This window comes from Phoenix dactylifera, chromosome 11, assembly GCF_051530095.1.
Source record: "Phoenix dactylifera cultivar Ajwa chromosome 11, Ajwa_hap1_PhDact_Kaust_v1.1, whole genome shotgun sequence".
Lineage (NCBI taxonomy): Eukaryota > Viridiplantae > Streptophyta > Magnoliopsida > Arecales > Arecaceae > Phoenix > Phoenix dactylifera.
The window spans coordinates 21,758,944-21,774,546 of NC_143200.1; the positions used below are offsets into that span (position 1 = coordinate 21,758,944).

At 37.8% G+C, this 15,603-nt stretch overlaps 1 protein-coding gene across 1 annotated transcript; it reads right to left on the reverse strand.

The window, feature by feature from the left end:
• Positions 1-942: 942 nt before the first annotated feature.
• LOC103715864 (ubiquinol oxidase 4, chloroplastic/chromoplastic) lies at positions 943-15,015 on the reverse strand. Its single transcript, XM_088707239.2, has 9 exons — positions 14,648-15,015; positions 14,139-14,331; positions 12,627-12,720; positions 12,347-12,462; positions 3,941-4,049; positions 3,420-3,488; positions 2,403-2,474; positions 2,264-2,311; positions 943-1,324 (listed from the first exon to the last, which is right to left on the reverse strand). The coding sequence occupies exons 1-9, from the start codon at positions 14,812-14,814 to the stop codon at positions 1,119-1,121; spliced, it is 1,074 nt and encodes a 357-aa protein (XP_088563365.1). The 5' UTR covers positions 14,815-15,015; the 3' UTR covers positions 943-1,118.
• Between the last annotated feature and the right edge of the window lie 588 nt (positions 15,016-15,603).

Consider the following 15,603-nt stretch of genomic DNA (forward strand, 5'->3'; position numbering starts at 1 on the left):
ATATGTAAATATATTTAATATTAATTATATTAATATAACATTACTATAATATAAATGAGGGCATTTTTATCGAGAAATGATTCTTTCAAATTATCGATACATGATAATTCAGTGCGGAGAACAAATACTATCTTTCTGGTAGGAATTATTTTATCTTCCCTCTCAAAACAAAATAGATATAGAAGCTGTTATTTATTTTATCATCTCTCTTATCTATTTTTTCTATCAAATAAAATAATCTGATATGAGATTTATTTTTTTTATGTTGGATTATCTCCAACCAGACGGGCTCTTAGGAATTGTCTAACATTACAAGAACTTCTACCATTAGAATGGCTTGTGGCCGCAATGCCCCATGACTGCACCTGTGGTGCGACCGGTGAAAACGGTAGGCCGACTTTGACGTCCCAACTCGCCAATTACCAGTTTAAACAATTGGACACGATGGGACAACCCCCATGCCTTTCTTCCCAAAGGCCACGGGCGTTGCAGCATTGCCCCTGCGCAAATCTTGCTCAACCATGAACCCGCTCGAGACTCGGCCGCCGCCGTGACACGGCAGTTGACGAGAGAGAGAGTTCCAATTTTTGGCTCAAACAACCACAGACCATATATACCACCAGCCGGCATTCACAAAGCGGGCAAACAGTGGCAACTCGATAGATGGAACTTTCTGGCTCTGCTTTTTATCATACGGCCATGGTATCAAATGGGAGTTGTGTGATCAGCTAGGCAGCAGCAAAGAACTTTCAGAACAAGAGAAATGCTCTGCGTAATTGACAGCACAAGGAACCTTGCCATGGGGAGGGAATTTGTCTTCTTACATGACTGAAAGTGCTACATCAAGTATACAAGTGGAATTGCAAGTTTCCATATGGGATATTTGTATGTTATATCTCCTTCGCATTCAAAATTAAGCCTTTGGCTTTACTTGAGAGGAAATTTGGAGGGGGAAAACAAGTATGAGATATATGCATGTTATACAAGTCAAAATTCATGCATGGTGACATTTAATCTCCTCCTTCGTATTCAAAATTGTAAATTGTAGTAAGAATCCTCCTCTTGCTCCATTTCTTCAATATAACACATCCAACAAATTTTCAGAATAATTTAAATCTTCATCTATGAGAAGTCAATGACTTTTTAACACAATCTATGATACCCTCGCAGTCAGATTGAGACACAACACATCCCGAATCATCTTCCAAAGAGTTCAGGTCTGCATGGGGAGAGCGGAGATTTCCATGGGTTTGACAGGCCTTCATTGTCTTGCAGTGTTCTGCCTCGTCGTCCCGAATGTTTACAAACACATCGTACAAGTTCTCTGGATGAAAAGCATAAGTTCCAAAAAGATATTATTTTTCCAGTAAATGTTCAATAGCTTACCCCCTAAAAAATTTAATTTGAAATTAAGTAGAATAACAAAGAGACAAGTTAGATTCAGCAGAAGCTGGTAATCATCACAATAGAACTATAAAGCCAGTAACCTCAGGATTGCAGAATCAAGGATTCTCATTGTGTTCATTTTGATTAGGTATGAACTGCGAACAACAAATTATTATTCGAAAGCAAAGAACAACACCCCAAGGAAAACAAAGAAATAGAATATTAGGCAGCGTCATACAATCAGCACCAAGCTGACTCAAGCAAACCTGATGGTTTAGATTTGCTGCTGTGTAATGCCATGAAAGGATAGCAACTCAATTGAGAAGCTATAAAGTAAATATTTGAGTATAGAGCACAGATTCAACATGAGATATGCCTGTACGTCAAATCTATTAAAAATAGAATAGCTACCTTAGAGACATAGCAATAAACAAATGCATTTTTGATATCAACTATTTTATGCATGCAGATCAATTTCTGTTTAGTTTATAAATAATTATGCAGTTGTAACTAATTATACTAATTAATCCTGTGAGCATCCCTCATTTATTTAATTAAACAATAAGCCATCGAAAAGGTTCAAAGCATTCCTAAAATATTGTAAGAATTAAAGATGCAAAAAGAAACAAGGTAAACAGTATCTGAATTGTGTTCCATCCATGTTTCGCACATATCTGACTCATCCAGTACTTTTTTTTTCCTGAAACATACTCATCAAGGATGAGTGTTTGGCTGAATCCAACACATACTCATCAGCTATGTGTCGGGCACCACCACAGCTCCTCCAGGGGGGTATCCATGCTTTTTAAATAGAAAAGTGATGCAGCAACCGAGAATTTTAAGGCCAACAGAGAAAGAAGTTGACATCATCTCATACCTATTTTTGGCCTCCTGGAATTCGGAGTTCTAGCTGTTTGGAATTCATCTGGAGAGATACAGAGAAATATAAAAACCAATACTAGGGAGAAAAGGGCGAGTCATATTACAGAAGATCATGAAAAGATCATGCAACTTACCAAACAGGTACAAGTCTTCATTCATGTAGTATTTTATAGCAGCCTGTGGAGCAGGCAACCTTTTTAACTCTTCTGCACCCAGAAAATTAATGGGGAAAAAAAATCAAGGATAAAGCACATTAAACAAGTCAAACTGCCTTAAAAGTTCATAATTAAAAATTGTTCAATTTGGAAAGTAGTTGGCCTTAACTTTTCAGTCACTAAACAGTAACAGTTTCAGTTTGAACAAACTGAAGCTACTTGTACCGAAAAAAAATTGTTTGTCTTTAATAGGATGGAGCAAGTGCAAAGTAGGAGAAGAGTAGATAACCATGGTGAAGATCAAGTTATTGGGTAATATCCTTGATTTATTATGTGAGTTGTCAGCAATGCCAAACATCAAATTATTGAACTATGAAAATGGATACCACTCTAAATGATTTTCGCCCACTTGTCTAGGGTTATCTCAAGGACCTCTATCTTGACAATAGTAGTTTACTTAAGAGGGCAACATAGGAACCACATATCTACATATATAAATAGAATGAATTATTAGAACACGATCCTAGATAGCATATGCCTTCTCTAGTCTTTTCTTGACAAGTACTTCTCTGGACTTGTAATACGTATAAGATTGATCCCTCATTAAGTTTCAACAATTCAAAGGTCTCCTGCAAAGTTCAAAATAAAAACAAAAAGAACTTTTATATGAAAATGGGTATGCCAGAAATTGTGAACATTGTACATTTCCCTTGACCTCTACTACTTACAAATTGATACATGAATTAACCGAAAAAAGCCCCCATGGTGCGTTTAAAATAGCAGAGCAAAGATTTTTCACGAGGAAGAAGATAAGCTAAATTACACATTCGTAAAAATGGGTTGCAGGATTCAATTACAAAAGCCATTGGACCATTTTTCATCTTTCTCCCGTTCCTAGTGTTCTTTTTAATGTCTTATTTTACCACAGAGAAAATAATATAATTCCCACAAAAGAAAAGGAATAAATAAATTCAAAATAGAATCTAGAATCCTTACCTCCGTGAAGCTTTAGAAACTTGTCATATGTCGAGTATGCATGCCTTTCAACACATTCAGAAAAATGATCTGCAGAAAAATTGTAATAAAATATAAGCAAAAGAAAATGCATAATAAAACTGAATCAGAGCTAAATGGTTCCATATGATTGAGCATAGATAGTTCAAAACTAGTCACTGCCTTATGATGAGTGGAAATAGGTTATTGATAATACTGCATGTGTTATGTATGCCGTTTTCTTGACCATTAGATATAAATTTAACTGCATATTGCAAATTACAGGTTAGACCAACTCCTTGTGCCAATAAAATTCTTTATGAACACTCAACTAATTAAGGATTATTTATACTGCACCAGAAACAACTTTGCAAATAAAGAAATGCAACGCTCTAGCATCAATTATGTTATGATGCTTAGACAACATCCATTTTTGACAACAAACTTATCTGGCGCTGATACCTCTAATCAGAAAGTTCGATAAAATGTCAGGCAACAAAGCACAAAGATGTTTCTGTACTTACATGCCATTCTTGGGCTTAGAGCATACATGACAACCGTCATGAAGTAGTAGAAGATTGCTATATGCTGAGCGAGAAAACGATCAAACCAGAAAGCATTGCCTCCTAGTTCCTGGAAAATAAAACAAAGGCAAAAATTACACTAAAGTATCCAATATAGGTGCTAAATAAGTTTGAGATTCAGCGTAAACAATATTCGATTTGCATCACATGAGACATTTACAGGGTTCTATAATTAAACGGCCCATATACTAGTAGGAAACTATAAATTGATAAAATCAGTTATATAAACCAGATAAAAAGATCAGAATAAGCAACAACCAGCGGAGAAATATAAAACACAATAGCTGTAGGTGACATATGAAGCAGTATAATTTCCAATAACAAGCTCCCGAAACTACCTTTAGATTTTTCATAAACTAGTAAATATGAATATTAAAGAGTATTAACAAGTTTAACAAACATCAAACTTTTGAAGTATAAGCACGGCCCTTTAGAAGTGGCAGGTTTGAACAACTAGTATAAATCTTTGAAGCATAAAAAAACTTCTGTAAGTTATGATAAATTGGTTAAAGGAAAACATGCACTTCATAGACTGTTAGCGTCCTGGGTAGCTCAACGAGACATTTGAACTCAATTTCAATTGGTAGAAATTGGCTACATTTCACAAACTTAAAAATGCATGCTGGATGTAGAACATCAGACAGGACTTTGCTGCATTATCATTACATTGCATATATTGGTTTTGTCAGTCAATTATCCTAACAATATTTAATTAATCAAGATTACAAAATTTCATTATCAGTGAGACTGGAAGTAAAAGAAGAGAGAGCAAAAGCAAAATCAATCAACATCAAGTCACATAACCACAGCCAATAAGCGAAGATTTATCCTACAGTCAGCTTTATAAATCCTATTGACCAATCAACATCTCATTAAAAAAATAGAGATCTTTTTAGACAAAATTAAAAAGGACTTCTCAATCAAGTTTTTCTTCAATTGACTACTAAACTTTGAAATTGATATTTGATAATATAAACAAGCAGTTGTAAAAACCAGCTCTATAACTAGTTCCTCTAGTTTTGATTTTTTTTTTTGATCTTCATGAGAATGGGCTGCAGTAAACCTGTCTCAGGTCCAACCAGGTCAATTGCTCTGGTTATTAAATGAGTAAGTTTGTCAATCACCTAAGATAAACAAGATGAAAAACCGCATCGAGTAATTTACTTATATATAAACAAGTGTTTGAGGAACTATTTTGGTGTTTGATTACTTAGATGATATTGATTGATCCTTTTCATTTTTTGAACTACAAATATATGTTCTGTTGGACAAGTAGGAACTGCAACACTATTTGATCCTTTCCATTTTTGGCTTTTTCTACATATCATGTGTCTCAATGATGAAGATGGTTCCCTATATCAAGCCTTGCCCCCAAGCCAAGGCCCCCAATCCTCTTGGCTTGGAATCTTTCATTTTAGGACCATATTCAAAGAGTTCTTTAAGTGCATCTTAATTGCATGACTGCAAACTGCTTGACTGATAAGCTATAGCTCCTTGCTTCCAATTAGTTTTACAAGTTTCATTGCCTCTCTCTTGCCTTTAGAGTTGGCCAGAATTTAGCACCAATTCAACAGAGTTTGATGTCAAGATGAGAGCGAATAGAAAAAAAAATCTCATTTCTTAGGTCATGTTTGATCCACTAAGCTGACAACAACTAGATGAGAAGCAACTTACAGTGGATTTGTAGGGTTTTATTTCATCTAAGAACTATTAGATCCATAGAGTGACTTTTGAAATGTGGACATTAACAAATATAATGGAAAAGGCCTTCAATATCATCATCTTGACTCCCCAGGAAGATCCAATAATTTAGCAAAAGAATTTTCATCTTAGAGCAAAATATAAAATCCAAACACCTTTAGCCAATGAAGCACTTCATTTATTTGTCAGTCTAATGTTGGAACTAACTCAAGCTTAAGGATTAAACTACCACATGTCTTACCCATGCCAGTCTGAGGCTGAGGCAGTACATACTTTGCCATGCAGGTCAGGTACCTAACCATGTGATGGGGTTCATGGCAAACAAGATAGATCTGTGTCAGTCGATATGATTCATGCTGGTGCATGCCAGATCAGTACACAACATTGGAATGATATAGACTAGCACACACTATAAAAGGCATATGTTTTTGTATCTTGCCCATGACCTACTACATTTGGCATAGCATATACATGGACTGGCACAACATTGTACGTTGATCCATGTATACCATTACCAACCTGAATCAACACAGGTTAGTAAAACCCCCAAACACCTTTTGTTTGCCTTTTTGGAGGTCAATAGAAGCAAGGTTTGCAATCTCGATACTGGACCTCATACGGGTGCCAACTGGTACACTCCATAATATCAGTACAATACATACCTAGGTACCGACACTTAATACAGAGGTGTACCAAGTCTTCGTACCCTGTCTATATGGTACGATGCACCCCGTACCAGGCGATACAGTTCGAGATTGCAAACCTTAAATTGAAACTGTTGGATGCATGAAGAGGAGATCATGAGGCCACAAAGGAGAAAAGAGGAATAAGAGAAGAGATTGTATATTGGCTGTGGTTTTGGAAGAATGATGGTAAAAGGTGAGGGTGTGATGAACTTGAAAAAATGGTATAAGAGATTAGGCCAATTTGGACTCAAATTCATATGGCACCAAGGAGCAAAAGAAAGGAAGAGCAATAAAGGTAGAAATAGCTTTTTTAGAAAAAGGGTGAAGAGGAAGAGCAAGATTAGCATTTAAAGTTTTGAGCGCACTCTGGATATGTAAAAGAACTTGGTCATTTAAGGTGAATCAAGTCATAAAGTTTAATAATTGCACATACACCTGATACATAAAAGTATTGCATCATGATTCATAATGGACATAGTTTCTTTATGTCTAAATACTTCTATTTCTTTCTTTTAAAAGCATTCATGTGCTGGTGACCTTTGCCTACATGATTGAAGTTGAGTCCTAGATGTCTTGGTGATGCCAGCTGCCCCTGCAATCGTACGTCTTCTAAGGATAAGGACCATCTCTTCATGTTATGTCCATAATCAAGGGAGGTCTATCAATGAGCTCAGCTTAGGCGGCCTTGGCTTCTCCTTATCACTAATTTTGAGCAGCTTGAAGATATGCTTCAGAGGTGGCATAGGGGTGAGGAAGCGACAAATATTGCTGACATATGTTTTATCGTTCCAACCAAGATTCGCCATCTGGGTATTGGACCCGTGCTGGTACCACCCTATTATAGTATTGATATGCCCAATATGAGGTTAGTAAAACCATCTGGGTATTGGACCCGTGCTGGCACAACATTGTACGTTGATCCATGTATACCATTACCAACCTGAATCAACACAGGTTAGTAAAACCCCCAAACACCTTTTGTTTGCCTTTTTGGAGGTCAATAGAAGCAAGGTTTGCAATCTCGATACTGGACCTCATACGGGTGCCAACTGGTACACTCCATAATATCAGTACAATACATACCTAGGTACCGACACTTAATACAGAGGTGTACCAAGTCTTCGTACCCTGTCTATATGGTACGATGCACCCCGTACCAGGCGATACAGTTCGAGATTGCAAACCTTAAATTGAAACTGTTGTATGCATGAAGAGGAGATCATGAGGCCACAAAGGAGAAAAGAGGAATAAGAGAAGAGATTGTATATTGGCTGTGGTTTTGGAAGAATGATGGTAAAAGGTGAGGGTGTGATGAACTTGAAAAAATGGTATAAGAGATTAGGCCAATTTGGACTCAAATTCATATGGCACCAAGGAGCAAAAGAAAGGAAGAGCAATAAAGGTAGAAATAGCTTTTTTAGAAAAAGGGTGAAGAGGAAGAGCAAGATTAGCATTTAAAGTTTTGAGCGCACTCTGGATATGTAAAAGAACTTGGTCATTTAAGGTGAATCAAGTCATAAAGTTTAATAATTGCACATACACCTGATACATAAAAGTATTGCATCATGATTCATAATGGACATAGTTTCTTTATGTCTAAATACTTCTATTTCTTTCTTTTAAAAGCATTCATGTGCTGGTGACCTTTGCCTACATGATTGAAGTTGAGTCCTAGATGTCTTGGTGATGCCAGCTGCCCCTGCAATCGTACGTCTTCTAAGGATAAGGACCATCTCTTCATGTTATGTCCATAATCAAGGGAGGTCTATCAATGAGCTCAGCTTAGGCGGCCTTGGCTTCTCCTTATCACTAATTTTGAGCAGCTTGAAGATATGCTTCAGAGGTGGCATAGGGGTGAGGAAGCGACAAATATTGCTGACATATGTTTTATCGTTCCAACCAAGATTCGCCATCTGGGTATTGGACCCGTGCTGGTACCACCCTATTATAGTATTGATATGCCCAATATGAGGTTAGTAAAACCATCTGGGTATTGGACCCGTGCTGGCACAACATTGTACGTTGATCCATGTATACCATTACCAACCTGAATCAACACAGGTTAGTAAAACCCCCAAACACCTTTTGTTTGCCTTTTTGGAGGTCAATAGAAGCAAGGTTTGCAATCTCGATACTGGACCTCATACGGGTGCCAACTGGTACACTCCATAATATCAGTACAATACATACCTAGGTACCGACACTTAATACAGAGGTGTACCAAGTCTTCGTACCCTGTCTATATGGTACGATGCACCCCGTACCAGGCGATACAGTTCGAGATTGCAAACCTTAAATTGAAACTGTTGTATGCATGAAGAGGAGATCATGAGGCCACAAAGGAGAAAAGAGGAATAAGAGAAGAGATTGTATATTGGCTGTGGTTTTGGAAGAATGATGGTAAAAGGTGAGGGTGTGATGAACTTGAAAAAATGGTATAAGAGATTAGGCCAATTTGGACTCAAATTCATATGGCACCAAGGAGCAAAAGAAAGGAAGAGCAATAAAGGTAGAAATAGCTTTTTTAGAAAAAGGGTGAAGAGGAAGAGCAAGATTAGCATTTAAAGTTTTGAGCGCACTCTGGATATGTAAAAGAACTTGGTCATTTAAGGTGAATCAAGTCATAAAGTTTAATAATTGCACATATACCTGATACATAAAAGTATTGCATCATGATTCATAATGGACATAGTTTCTTTATGTCTAAATACTTCTATTTCTTTCTTTTAAAAGCATTCATGTGCTGGTGACCTTTGCCTACATGATTGAAGTTGAGTCCTAGATGTCTTGGTGATGCCAGCTGCCCCTGCAATCGTACGTCTTCTAAGGATAAGGACCATCTCTTCATGTTATGTCCATAATCAAGGGAGGTCTATCAATGAGCTCAGCTTAGGCGGCCTTGGCTTCTCCTTATCACTAATTTTGAGCAGCTTGAAGATATGCTTCAGAGGTGGCATAGGGGTGAGGAAGCGACAAATATTGCTGACATATGTTTTATCGTTCCAACCAAGATTCGCCATCTGGGTATTGGACCCGTGCTGGTACCACCCTATTATAGTATTGATATGCCCAATATGAGGTTAGTAAAACCATCTGGGTATTGGACCCATGCTGGCACAACATTGTACGTTGATCCATGTATACCATTACCAACCTGAATCAACACAGGTTAGTAAAACCCCCAAACACCTTTTGTTTGCCTTTTTGGAGGTCAATAGAAGCAAGGTTTGCAATCTCGATACTGGACCTCATACGGGTGCCAACTGGTACACTCCATAATATCAGTACAATACATACCTAGGTACCGACACTTAATACAGAGGTGTACCAAGTCTTCGTACCCTGTCTATATGGTACGATGCACCCCGTACCAGGCGATACAGTTCGAGATTGCAAACCTTAAATTGAAACTGTTGTATGCATGAAGAGGAGATCATGAGGCCACAAAGGAGAAAAGAGGAATAAGAGAAGAGATTGTATATTGGCTGTGGTTTTGGAAGAATGATGGTAAAAGGTGAGGGTGTGATGAACTTGAAAAAATGGTATAAGAGATTAGGCCAATTTGGACTCAAATTCATATGGCACCAAGGAGCAAAAGAAAGGAAGAGCAATAAAGGTAGAAATAGCTTTTTTAGAAAAAGGGTGAAGAGGAAGAGCAAGATTAGCATTTAAAGTTTTGAGCGCACTCTGGATATGTAAAAGAACTTGGTCATTTAAGGTGAATCAAGTCATAAAGTTTAATAATTGCACATATACCTGATACATAAAAGTATTGCATCATGATTCATAATGGACATAGTTTCTTTATGTCTAAATACTTCTATTTCTTTCTTTTAAAAGCATTCATGTGCTGGTGACCTTTGCCTACATGATTGAAGTTGAGTCCTAGATGTCTTGGTGATGCTAGCTGCCCCTGCAATCGTACGTCTTCTAAGGATAAGGACCATCTCTTCATGTTATGTCCATAATCAAGGGAGGTCTATCAATGAGCTCAGCTTAGGTGGCCTTGGCTTCTCCTTATCACTAATTTTGAGCAGCTTGAAGATATGCTTCAGAGGTGGCATAGGGGTGAGGAAGCGACAAATATTGCTGACATATGTTTTATCGTTCCAACCAAGATTCGCCATCTGGGTATTGGACCCGTGCTGGTACCACCCTATTATAGTATTGATATGCCCAATATGAGGGTTAATTTGGCATACCGAGTGTTGGTATGCCCCCTGTACTATGCACCAGTTCGGTACGGTACGATCATTATGCATTGGTACCAACTGGTACGGCAAACCTCGGTTCCAACATTCTCCAATGGCTCCATCTCAAGTTGTTTCAATTATTGCTACTTTAGTGGAGTAGTTTTCGTCCAATGCTAGATTGTTTCACCTTCTAACTCTCCCAACTAGTGTACCTTTGTATCTCAAACTAATGAATTATCCACCCCCCCTAACATATAATAGGTACACCCAGGTGTTGGTATTCCGAAGGTGATTTTCGATGAGGCACTAAGGCATAACGGTGGTGCTGGGGCAGTCTTCATTATCCAGGATCATCCAAGCCAGTTGTTGGCAGAGGGCATTTTCCCCTCTATCATGCAAATTGTGCGGCTCCTTGAACTCCAAGGGGCTTGGGAGGGCATCAGGTATGCTGTCCATGCAATGCATACCGATGAAATCTGACTTGAAGGGGACTTGAAAACAGTAGTATCTTGGATTGCCCAGAGATCCTCACCTTCAGTTCATCCCTGTATTAGAAACTTGTAGGATTTGATTGGTGCTCTTCACAAGTTTAAATGTACTCATATATGTCACGAGGGGAATCAGGTTGCAGCCCAGGCTGTTGATCTTGCTGTTAGTAGTTCAGTTTATAGTATTTGGACTTCTAATTTCCTGAGTTCTGTACTCTTGCCAGCCTTGGCTGATGCCCAAGGCTGATGAGCACATGGGAGACGGGCGTGGCATATGAACTGACCTAAACAAGACTTCCCTTCACAAATAGAATCTAATGTGAGTAGTAGGTATAAATGCCATAAAAAATGACTTTATAAAGGTCATATTCAATCTATAAACCCTAAAAGAGAACCAGAAAGGCAAACAAGATCATATGAAACAAGAAACAAAAATCTCATATAAGATGCAGTCAATACAGAGATTGGAAGTAAGCTTCTAGTGTTCATATCACAAATAAGAAAATATTAAATTACTTCAATTTTTGAGCAAATCATAGCCAAACAACTTTCTAACACCATCAGACTTTAAAGTAATTTGCTAACGAGAATGGCAACAATATTTACTCAGAACCCAAAGAATTCAGAAAGAATAGCCTTTCCATAGAAGATTCAAAAAAAATCAAGTATCCTAGACCCTACTAAAAACAAAGAGACGCAAGCATTAAGGACCGCAATGACTGAAATCTACTAAGAGGGATTAACTGCTCAACTATTCGACATTACACAAAGACTTATTTCCTTCATGTAACAAGTTTTATACATCAAATATACATCACAAATCAATCTATAACCCCATACAAAATAATATGACTTCAGCAAGAACACAGTTGCCAGGTCTCTTAGACAGGATACTTGAAAAACGTATTCTGAATGCTGCCTCTTTCGAGAGGCTGTAACATGCAAATACGATTGTTATAATATACTAAAGCAAGGAAAGAGGTGGAATCAGATACCCACGTTCAAGTGTTAGAGAAAAAGGAGGGAGCAACCAAAGTAACCTGGATGGACACTGAAAAATGATTAAAGACGCTTTAAGAATTTGAAGATCTGGCATAACTTATGACCTAAAGGCAAAGCAGCAGCCATATGGCGGATATCAAATTGATGGTATAACACTTGTTCTTATGTAGAATAAACACTTCACAACAAATATGCAGTAATTCAACAAAAAAGAGAGCAAGGTGCATCCCCAATTTGTAGGCATATGGATTCAGTAGTTTAGGGAGAAAGTAGTACCTCCATAATAAGTAGATGGTGCATCTCATTCCAGCTTTCAGCAAAATGCACTTTCAAATAATCAGCTCTTCTCCACCAACCGAAGCTCTCATACATGTGCAGAACAGATATAAAAGCTGCTCACTCATAGAGACAAATCAGCATAAGCAAGCACAATTCAGTAACTAATCAAAAAAGTACCCTACATTGCAAATTAATGAAAACCTACAATCTACTAAAGAGTGCATGAATTATTTTAAAAATAATACCAGAGTCTTTCATAATAAGTGGTAAAACTCACCAAAATATGGTACCCTAGCTATGGTCTCCAACACAAAAAATCTTTCATAATGGCGATCATGGTACAATGCATCAAGTATATTGATTACCAAATCCTATAAAAAAATAACATTTACATCAAATAATTTGCAATTTTAAACCCAATTATATGTCTAATTATAGAAAAGTATAACGGTAAGCTTATCACTACTTGAGACAACTAGGTGAGGATAAACACCAACAATATCAGAAAATGAAAAGGCAAAAGAGAAAATCTCTGTATTTCAGAAGGCACTTTAGCCTTCCAAAGTTTATGAATTATAGAAGCAAAAAAAAGTATTTCCAACAAATGAAAGCAGATACCTGGGTAGGATCTTGCAAAGAGAGATAAATTATGTGAGCAGTATTTATAATGCTCCTGCTGGAACAGGAATGTGCTGATAAAACTATCTAGATGGCTGCATATACACATTAGCAGGGAAGTTTGCAACTTCTTTCTTCTAACAGCAGGCTCGCCAACATAAGAATTTCTTCAGTATATAAGATATAGATGTGTCATCATGCAATTCATTAAGTTCCAAATTAAACCATTCAATTTCCATGATTTCTGTTTGGATCATCATCGCTTACCTATAACTGCTGAATCTTCATTGCTTATGGCAGCCATGCTTACCTATTTCCATTTCCAAGTTTTGGTCACATATAGTATTAATTACACCAACAGTTTGCAATTATAGCTTTCTTTATCATTTCATGTAAAGTAGCAATTCTAACATGGAATGGAGTGGCTGTTTTTGCTATATCATGCAATGGTTGAGAGGATTAATCAAGAGATCTTATATGGCCTATGAACCAGAGTCTGAAGTATAGAAGCAATGCCTACCATGGATTTAAATGCTGGCTGGCACGCGATGATACTTATTGTGCCAATCTCTTGCCAACATAGCACTAGCACAATACCACCTGTATGCTAGCACAGAATGTTGCCATGCTAGTCTGTACCAAGAACTGACATGGAACAGCACAGCACGGAACATGGTACCTACCATGCCAATGCCAGGCTGGCATGTGATACTTCAATCCTTGATACCTAGATATTTAGGCAGAATTCAAGAACTGACAAAGATCGCGGACATTCTCATGCAGCATTCACTTGACATATATATGATACAACTTGGAGCTACATTCAAGATGCATATTCTGAAGACACCAAATATTCTCCATCTATGCTAGATTCAAGATTTTTTGTGGTTAACATACAGAAGATACAAATTGGATTCTGCAGAAGCAACATTAGAATATTCAAGCATTCTGAAGTTTCCAGGTCAACTTCATAATGTACGGTTGAAATCTAACAAGTTCTTTTTGTGGTCAGAGCAATTAGGTAGTTGATCTCCACTGACAATTTAAATCACCACCAAGACCATGAAATAAAAAGGGGAGCATTGTAATAATTCAATCTAACAGTAGAGATTGGTAACTATCAAGCCAATCTTATGTTAAATGACTTCAACAGATAAAAAAGTGAACATACCGTGAGAAAAATATTCACGGATTGCTCAAACTTAATAACCCAGCTCTCCACAGAACCAGGCGCACTAGTCGTCGGATCGGCATCGATTACTTTTCCCTCGTTACCAGGAAATGTCTTCGCATTAAAAGAGTCTTCCACGGTCACCTTTTCCTCTTTCTCTTGCATTGTGGCGGCCCTTACCTTGTATAGCTTCCTACAAAGATGAAAAGGGGGGAACAAATTAAGTGACAACAATTGTGACAAGGACGGACAAGTCCAATCACTAGAAGCTAATCTCTCAAGGCCTTAATTCACCAAAGCATCAAATTTTCACCAAGATAGAAACAAAGGAAACAAATTGAGGATCGCACTTCACATATTAACAAAATTCTGCTTTATTAATTCATCATCAAAAGCCAAAGACTGCACAATTTCTTTTTTTATTTTTTGTGGGAAGAATGGAGGGGGGAGACTGCACAATTTCTCCACCAAGAAAGCAGGTACTACTCCAATAGAGAGAGAAATTATACCTTGAAACCCTTCCACGGGAAGGAGAAGGAAACGGCACGGAAGAGGGGAGCGAGAGGGGATTAAAGAGAAAAGGAGAGAGTCTTCTTCCCGGAATTGTCGGATTGAGATTAGCGAACGAAGAAGAAGAAGAAGAGGCGAAGAAGGAAGAGGAGAGCGTCGCGGCCATGGCTCCCTACTGCCGCTGCCTCACCCCCTCCCCTTCTAATTCTTTGCTCTTCTTCGGGCTCGGGGCTGCGAGAGAAGGAAGATTTCGTCTACTTCTTGGACTTCCTACGATCCCCGGCCTGCAGGGGCTGGAGAGGAGGGAATGGTCAGCGTTAGGGCCAAGTAAGGGGGGGGGGGGGGGGGGGGGGTTGCGGGGGGCGGCGTTGGTGGTGGTAATAAGATGGGATTTTAAAAAAAATAAATAAAAAAATTATAACGATATGATTTCCATATTTTATATTCGACAAGGTTAAGGTTAAGAAATTATTTTATTTTTATTTTTTTTCAAAAAAATTATTTAGATATTAAAGATATAATAAAAATTATATATAATTTTTTTAGAAAAATAGTTGAGCAACTAAGTACTTTAAAAATTTGTTATTTTTTCATATCTTTTTTCTGAAATTTTTTTTTCAAAAATTATATTTTTAGAAGCCTAAATAGGAAAGCCGTCGTCCAATTACCGTTAATAGTTTCCCGTGGGCTGTCGTCCAATTTACCGTTAATAATTTTCCGTGGGCGGTTGATGTAATTTACTTTGTCCAACGGGTTGTAAACGCCAGCGGGCACCCGGTTTGCGCCGTGGTATTGCGATGCCAAGTGCATGACCAGCGCTTGAGGGAATGCGTGACCCGGAGGACTGGAGCTTGTCTTATTTTCGAACATCTTATAATTTATAAATGGAAGATCCTAAGTTGAATTAAGTAACGTTTGGGCACTGTAATAATTCATAATCGATGGACAGAGATAC

What these genes read in the sequence shown, in the direction of transcription:
- LOC103715864 (XM_088707239.2), bottom strand. Translation starts at nt 14,814, where the DNA reads ATGGCCGCGACGCTCTCCTCTTCCTTCTTCGCCTCTTCTTCTTCTTCT. An exon ending in CCGTGAATATTTTTCTCACG is followed by an intron (nt 12,721 to 14,138) that starts GTATGTTCACTT and finishes ATTTTTTTATAG; the next exon opens with GATTTGGTAATCAATATACT. An exon ending in TTCCAGGAGGCCAAAAATAG is followed by an intron (nt 1,325 to 2,263) that starts GTATGAGATGAT and finishes CTTTTCATCCAG; the next exon opens with AGAACTTGTACGATGTGTTT.